This window comes from Sitodiplosis mosellana, unplaced genomic scaffold (assembly GCF_009176505.1).
Source record: "Sitodiplosis mosellana isolate CC-2019 unplaced genomic scaffold, AAFC_SMos_1.0 Smas_scaffold_6115, whole genome shotgun sequence".
Classification (NCBI taxonomy): domain Eukaryota; kingdom Metazoa; phylum Arthropoda; class Insecta; order Diptera; family Cecidomyiidae; genus Sitodiplosis; species Sitodiplosis mosellana.
Window position 1 is genome coordinate 1 of NW_022601356.1, and position 7,494 is coordinate 7,494.

The window sequence follows — 7,494 nt, forward strand, 5'->3', positions numbered from 1 at the left end:
CCAAAAGCATGCATGTCGAACACCCAGTCACATCACCAACTCCAATGAATATGGAATTGCTGGCGATCACACCACTAACAGTGTCCCAGCATCCTTGTGCTCAATATGGATTCAATGGCGGATGTTCACACGTCTGCGTTGCAATGGGCAAAACAACACATGCTTGTCTATGCACACCGGGAACTGTGTTTGGCGATGCAAAAAACACCACATGCGTACCTGTAGAAATGTGCAATTTTCGATGCGGATCGGGTGAATGCATAACAGATGCGGAAAGATGCGATGGAGTTAAAAATTGCCAGGACTCGAGCGATGAAGATAGTTGCAAAGAAAAGAAGAAGTTCGTAACATGCGCACCAAATGAATTCACCTGTCTCGATGGAACCAAGTGCATTGATCGTAAAATGAGGTAACTTTTGCAACATTTCATTGATTTTATTATTAAAAAAGACTAAAACCTGAAATATTGTCTCTGTTCAGATGCGACCAAAACTATGACTGTGGTGATAACAGCGATGAGAAGGACTGCAAAGACTATGACAAAGAAACGGAATGCCATCAAAATCAATTCCTGTGTCTCAATGGAGCTTGCATCGATTCTAATCAATTGTGTGATGGATTCAAGGTGAGAATAAAGCTAAAACCATTTCTAAATAATTTATTGTTTCTAATCATATTTCGCCCTTTCTATATAGGACTGTGCAACTGGCGAAGATGAGCTTGAAACCACCTGTCGTCAGTCAGAGAGCAGATCTTGCAACGCTGAAGAATTTAAATGCTCAAACAATCAATGTATTCCGACTGCCTGGGTTTGTGATGGCGCCTTGGATTGCTCAAATGATGAGGAAAATTGCTGTAAAAATGGCAAAAAATCTTCCTAAAGAATTTTATTCTGATGGCTATGCATAATTGATATTGATTCCTTTTTTAATCGAACTACATTCGAGAGATTTTGAATATATGCAATTGACACGCACAAAGCGAGAGTTCACTTCATGAATACTTTTTTATAACTAATATGGAAAAAAAACTTTGAGCAACAAAGAGACAAATACAGTTGCGAGCAAATCAACTCAAAATGCTGATATGTGTCACTTTTGCTCGAAGTTTTGTTTGTTTATTTTTTGGTCAAAGTTGTATCTGTCTCAGTTATTGAATCAATTCTTATAAGTCTATCGCTTGTTTTCATCGTGCCAATTTTATTTCGTATGTTTTGAGTATCTATGAAACAAAAGTACATGATTCAAATATATTTACAAATATGATTCCAATTTCATTTTATTATTATTTTGTTGTTATAATTGTGATAAGACCGTATTTTTCCAAAAACAGAACGACTTCCATTTTTATCCGTTAGGCACTGCACCGGCTTCTTCTTATTACTCCATTATGTTTTGAACGGTTAATCCACGCTTAATTAGACTTAGTACATTCAGCTATTCTGAGTGTCGTTTGTATATTGACAGTGACAATTACACAATTTCAATTTTTAACGTTTTTGGTATAAGAGTGTAAAGCTTTGAAATGTAAAATAGAAAAAATGTGCACATTTGCAAAAAAAAATTGTGTAGAAAATTAAACTTTTTCTCTTAAATTGTTGATAATTTTTTAACTGACATAATTGACACTTAGCTGATATTTTTAGTAACACTACCAACGTAATGTAGCAAAATAGAACAATTCACTTGAGAGTTCCATTTTACGTAGCAATTGTTATTTAGGAAACAAATGCATTTTATATCGCATGCGTATCTTCATTCATACTCGTTTTTACGAGCTCACTCTGTGCTTAAGGTCTTGATTATCATGTAGTAGGTATAAACAGCTCTCAGCAACTAGCAATATTGACAAAACGACGGATCAAATACGAATGACCAAAAAACAATTGAATTACACTTGAATTAAACTTACGGCGCAAAAAGTTTCCAGGTTCAAAGTGATAATTCCATATCCATAATAGTCAAGTGGTATCTGAGCGCCGGCAATCATGATGATGAATTGCTTTTGCAAATACAACGGTAGCTCATGCCAATCGTAATCATACAAAGAGTCAGACATTTGCTTGTAGCTCTCAGATGCAAGTTTTCCGAAAAAACAGCACAGAAATAAGTTCGTTGTAAAGAGCAATGTACCAAACAGAAAAAGAAACAGAGCGTAGATTTCGAAGTGTTTGGAAATTTGCTAAGTTTAGAAGATAAAAAACTACCAATTACTGATATATTTAGAATTAATAGAACAAAAAACTTCTATCAAAGTAAATTCTCGTGACCGCAGCGAACATAATGCTGATATTATCTAATTTTGGTGTAATTTTAATTTGCTATTTTGCATTCATCTAACTTATTCCTGCATCGCTCCGAAATGATTTTTCACTAAATTTCTTTCGATGATTACCTGATCCAATTGGAATACAAATATAGCCAACATCAGTACATTGATGATGAGTTGCACCATGAAATGGGGGCTGTAAATGTCTGCCGTCTCCGAAAACCAACTTGAATATTGTCAAAATTATGGATTGGAATGATCAAACAAATGAATTATACTCTAATCACCTTTTGATCGAGTTATGGAAATCGACTAGATCGCAAAGTAACTCCTTTTCATTCGGACGGCCCAGTTTACGGAGAGAGTAATAGAAAATATTATAAAACGCCTGATGGTGCAAACAAATCGAAACGAATGATAGAAGAATCGCACCGTTGTACACGATGTAGCATTCGGCAGTCAGAATGCTGAAAGCTATCTCTGCAAAATATCCGGGTATTGTTGATTGATCCCAAGGCAAACTTAAAATTAAAAAATAAGTTCAATTGAACGCGTGAGAATAAAAGACTGACGCTACCAGGTTTTTCGCAAAAGCGGGATAAAAATCAGTTGCACGCAAAAGAGACATTTCAAGAGGTTGCACGCAAGAGAGAAGTATATTGTTGTTGTAATCACGGCTTTAAAATTCAAAATGCGGCAAAATAAAATGTTCCGTTTGCGTGTAACCTTTTGAAATGTCTCTTTTGCGTGCAAATGATTGTTATCCCGCTTTTGCGAAAAACCTGCTAGCGTCAGGCTTTTATTCTCACGCGTTCAATTTTAGTTTTTCACTGTCACTTGTCATCATAAGAGAATACTTTTTTCACTCACATATATCTACATGGATGAAAAACTAGGGCCACGTCGAAGTATCCGTTCCACATCAAACAAAGTAGAACTGATGCAACCGACAATGTTGAGAAGATGCCAATGAAACCGCCCAACACGAATTTGAAAAACAAGTCCCAAAACCATTCAGATCTATTATTTGCTTGGGTTAAGAAACGGAGCGAGTCATCATCTTTATCTGAACTCAAAGAAAATATAACAGCGCCATTATAGTTACTACTTAAAAATCTTTGCTGACTGTATACATAAAACATATTTTCGAAAAAAAAAACAATATTTAAAAAAAGGAAATTTTGGCGAATAGAAGAAAATTTCGTACATTTTCCATAGAATTTCGATAATTTGTCAAGAACTGCCGGTATCTTATGACGATGGATAAAAGCCACAATAATTGTATTTGCCACGGGGATAGTGGCAAGGAATTGAAACAACGCTATCGAAATGTCTTGCAAATCGTGCGACTTGAAATTTAGAATGTATAGAAAACTTGATAAGGCAACAGTCACATCAGACACAATAAGCGCCAGAAGAAGTGCCACATAAGATCCCCTTTCCCATTTGGTGGTGTTTTTTTTCGCAGGCAACAGGCAAAGCCACGTTAGTACTCGTTTACTGGTGGCTAAAGGCTCCATATTGTTTTTTTTTCTACCTGAAATAGAATAAAAACTAGGAGAGACATACGAACTCTAATAGAATCAACATAAGTTGCATTTAATCAATTTAAAGAAAATGATCTAATAATGTTTCGGTGCAAAAATATAAATCATAAAATGCAAGTGATTGTATTACTGACAGCGGCGCATCTGTAATTCTAATTGTTTAATACATCACAGATAATTGAGTGGCTGGAAATAAATGTGACTGAATCAACACCATTGGCGAAGAATCGTTACACGATCGTGTTGTTTTTATTATTTCCCTATTGACTACAGAAATTGTGTTTCACTTTCATTGAAGCGTCTCCATTAGAGGCAAGTGATAAATTTGGAATGATTAAAAAGGGAAGCAAATATGGTGATAACATTAAATGGTGAAGTACACCGGTGACGGCCGTCAATAACTTACTTTGATTCAATTGCACTTTATTATCAAACAATTTTTAAAGAGGATATACTGAAAAGTAAATGATGATTGATAAATGTCTACTCTGAAAAACCTGTGTCTTGAAAATAAATCATGAAATAACCTGATTTCTTGTGTTCTCCTTTTAAGCTTTGAAATTTCACCAAAATTCATCCACCAAACTGTTTGAACTGTTTTGTACCACAACTCCAATGAATACCAATAAATGTACCAGCTTATCGCGCAAAGAAAGTGGAAAAGTGTCGGTCAGCATTGAATAATAATTTCTTTTATACGTTTTCATGTTGGGAGAAATATGTGACTCAGAACATTTTGCCTTGCCATTAAAACATCACATCTTTTCATAAGAAGTACTGAGGTAACTTTTTTTCGAAGATTAGGTCTTTTTTTTAATGAACTAAGATTACATTTGACTAGACTGTACATTTTTTATTTTTGGACCAAATTATAAAACAATTATCATGGTTAAGTGAGAGCGACTGAGTGAGAGCGAAATGAATGAAGTGGCCTGAAAACGTCTGAAATGTAAAGAAAGAAAAAATGATAGACAATTTAAAGATAATAAGTGTGGATTGGGTGTTATTTGCTCCCCGACTTTGATTAAAGTCTGAAACCAATTTTTATTGCTTATGTATTGTTTTGAAAACCTTAATTATCTATATGAATGAGCGAGGACTTCTATTTATAAAAATGAAAATTGTATGTTGATGATGGTCTATTGAAATGAACGTAAGAAATAAAAACTTCTTTCAGACTGAATTCTGTCAAAACTCCATGAAATCGCTGCCGTCGGCACAATCGATGATCGAATTGCATTTGGAATAAGCACAATCGTTTTTGTCTCAATCAAATTCTACGATATTTGGTTCTTTCATTCAGTTTTGGCTCTTTTTATACCTTTGATCATGACGAATGCACCTGATTTTGTCATGGCAGGTGAACTCGTCCGAGCCACAAGTGCCATTTTTGGTGAGACAATTCTCCTCGTCATTCGAACAATCAGCAGTTCCATCGCAAACATACGCCTTCGGAATGCACTGTCCATTTGAGCATTTGAACTGACCTAAGCGGCAAATTTTCGTTTCAGATTTCAGGCAATTGTTCTCCTCGTCGCCTGAAGAACAATCCTAAAGGAGAAAAAATCATACTTCATTGTGGAATTTTTCATTGAATGACCAACATGTTCATATAACATGATGTTAAAATCGAATTAAGAGTGAAAGGATTTGTATTCCAAGTTGAGTACTTTATGTCCATTACACACACGCTTCGAATCGATGCACGTTCCATCCGAACATTGGAACTGATTGGGATGACATTTTGCGTGTTTTTCATTGGAACAACAATCTGAAATATATGTACATTTGAATGAATTCCGCGTTAGCTATAACAATAATTCGATTCAGGAATTTGTGTAAAATTTACTTAAAATTCGACTAGTCACAACTTGCAATAAATCTCACCGCAATTTTGTTGATCGTCACAGTCAAATACTTGATTGCATCTTAACGATGAGTCGATGCACCTCTTATCCGAATGACATTGAAAGAAATTCTCATTATTGCATAATTCCGCTATACTCATGCTCAGATAAACGACCGAAACGAATCCGATGCATGCACACTTCTGATACCAATTCATTGCTTTTGTCCGAGAAAGTATAAAAGATAAACAAACAGTGTATGTAAGTAAACAATCTCAAATTCTGCACGGTTCAACGCGGTTTTTAGCTCATGAAACGATGGCGGCGGTAACTTAATCGCAAAATCGAAATTCAAGAGACAAACACAGAGAAACAGCATCATTTGTTTCGATTAGAAAATTTAGTCTTTCGAGTGTAAGAAAGAATACGAATTTGTATTGTGACCGAGGCTGAAGAATGGATAAAGTGAAATTTTGTTAAAAATCACACAATAAACCAGCCGAAATTCAAGTATCCACAAACACTTGCACGCAATCGTAACATTGTTTATTCTTTCCAAACAAATCGACGAGTTGTTCACTATTGCATTATATGATTCTATGCAGCACGTGTTCTACGACAGATTTTTTTTTTTAAACATTTAGATTTTTTTACTCACTTTTTTGGAGAATTTCTACGCGATGCGTTTTTCTCTTTGATTTCAAGCGATAGACAAACAATGTTCTACAAAGTGAAATTAATTCGAAACAAAATACTGAACACCAAAAAAAAAAACTACGGTGACAAAAAAATTTAATGTTTGCAACACACAAAAACGACCAGAAAAAATATGAAATGCATAGAACAAATCATAGACGAAGTGGTAAAAAAAGGAATGAGCATTTTTTAAAATTGGAATTTGATTGTTTTGGCAGCGGTAAAAAAATGGTCGTGTTATGGTTTTCTCGTTGACATTTGTCCTGCTTCATTTTTTATCGACACAAACAAACCAAAAAAACCGTGTTACAAAGCGAACGAAACACACTGAATGCATAGAATATTTAAATTCCTAATCAATTTCAAAATTCTCGATCATCAATTTTCATTTTTTTATCGGAACATTTTTTCTTTATCAAAACACAAAATACTTTTTTTTAACACACGGCGAATACGCTTATCGCTTTTTTCTCTCCATTCAAAGTGTGTGCCTATGTTCAGGCGACTCTGTCGTGTCGAATACACGAACCGAAGAGCAGGCAATGACTATGCAAATAGCATGAACGGCACAATGTTCTTGTGAGCTCACGCTCACATAAATAAACACATACAGAGAAAGGGAATTGAAATTGCGGCCGATAAACTGTCACACGCTGAACAATCAACCACTTCGCATTGGTACCGCTCTCGCATTCAATTCCAATAGCTGCACAATCGAATGGCAACCATTTGCACTCAAGGCGTTCATATGAGACGGAGCGAGAGAGATTCAAACGACAGAGTTGACCACGCACAATTTTTAATCACACCGACCGCATTGTGTCGTCGAAGATAGTCACTCACTTCATTTATCGGCGTCTCTCGACTGAGACGTTCTATGTGCATCTCGTGTATATTTTTTTTCTTGTTAAAATTTGTATAATTTGCAAGTGTTTTTTTCGTAAATATTTTTTTCTGCCTTTTGTCACTTTGTGTTTTAGTATAATTTAAGAAGAAGCCGACATATTTTGTAATATAAAACTAATCAATTGAATACGGAAAAAATTGCATTAAATTGATTTCACACGGGAAATTACGGTATTTTTGGCCACGTGTCGTATGAAAAAAAACACGCGGCCATAATTTGCGCATCATTT

At 35.2% G+C, this 7,494-nt stretch overlaps 2 protein-coding genes and 1 long non-coding RNA gene across 3 annotated transcripts; 1 reads left to right on the top strand and 2 right to left on the bottom strand.

Annotated features, from left to right (window-relative positions):
• Window positions 1–6: 6 nt before the first annotated feature.
• On the top strand, window positions 7–1,271 carry LOC129573830 (putative vitellogenin receptor). The gene is made up of 3 exons (XM_055454942.1): window positions 7–409; window positions 481–625; window positions 696–1,271. The coding sequence occupies exons 1-3, from the start codon at window positions 9–11 to the stop codon at window positions 879–881; spliced, it is 732 nt and encodes a 243-aa protein (XP_055310917.1). The 5' UTR covers window positions 7–8; the 3' UTR covers window positions 882–1,271.
• Window positions 1,272–1,416: 145 nt separating this feature from the next.
• Window positions 1,417–3,985, bottom strand: LOC129573829 (putative odorant receptor 69a). The gene is made up of 6 exons (XM_055454941.1): window positions 3,476–3,985; window positions 3,139–3,334; window positions 2,556–2,789; window positions 2,395–2,494; window positions 1,912–2,181; window positions 1,417–1,835 (listed from the first exon to the last, which is right to left on the bottom strand). The coding sequence occupies exons 1-6, from the start codon at window positions 3,786–3,788 to the stop codon at window positions 1,779–1,781; spliced, it is 1,170 nt and encodes a 389-aa protein (XP_055310916.1). The 5' UTR covers window positions 3,789–3,985; the 3' UTR covers window positions 1,417–1,778.
• An 828-nt stretch (window positions 3,986–4,813) lies between these two features.
• On the bottom strand, window positions 4,814–6,879 carry LOC129573831 (uncharacterized). The gene is made up of 4 exons (XR_008688638.1): window positions 6,321–6,879; window positions 5,703–5,882; window positions 5,486–5,586; window positions 4,814–5,366 (listed from the first exon to the last, which is right to left on the bottom strand). It is a non-coding gene; the product is annotated as an uncharacterized LOC129573831 (long non-coding RNA).
• Window positions 6,880–7,494: the final 615 nt, after the last annotated feature.

What these genes read in the sequence shown, in the direction of transcription:
- LOC129573830 (XM_055454942.1), top strand. Translation starts at nt 9, where the DNA reads ATGCATGTCGAACACCCAGTCACATCACCAACTCCAATGAATATGGAA. An exon ending in TGCATTGATCGTAAAATGAG is followed by an intron (nt 410 to 480) that starts GTAACTTTTGCA and finishes GTCTCTGTTCAG; the next exon opens with ATGCGACCAAAACTATGACT. An exon ending in AATTGTGTGATGGATTCAAG is followed by an intron (nt 626 to 695) that starts GTGAGAATAAAG and finishes CTTTCTATATAG; the next exon opens with GACTGTGCAACTGGCGAAGA.
- LOC129573829 (XM_055454941.1), bottom strand. Translation starts at nt 3,788, where the DNA reads ATGGAGCCTTTAGCCACCAGTAAACGAGTACTAACGTGGCTTTGCCTG. An exon ending in TTCCATAACTCGATCAAAAG is followed by an intron (nt 2,495 to 2,555) that starts GTGATTAGAGTA and finishes ACAATATTCAAG; the next exon opens with TTGGTTTTCGGAGACGGCAG. An exon ending in ACCTGGAAACTTTTTGCGCC is followed by an intron (nt 1,836 to 1,911) that starts GTAAGTTTAATT and finishes CAATATTGCTAG; the next exon opens with TTGCTGAGAGCTGTTTATAC.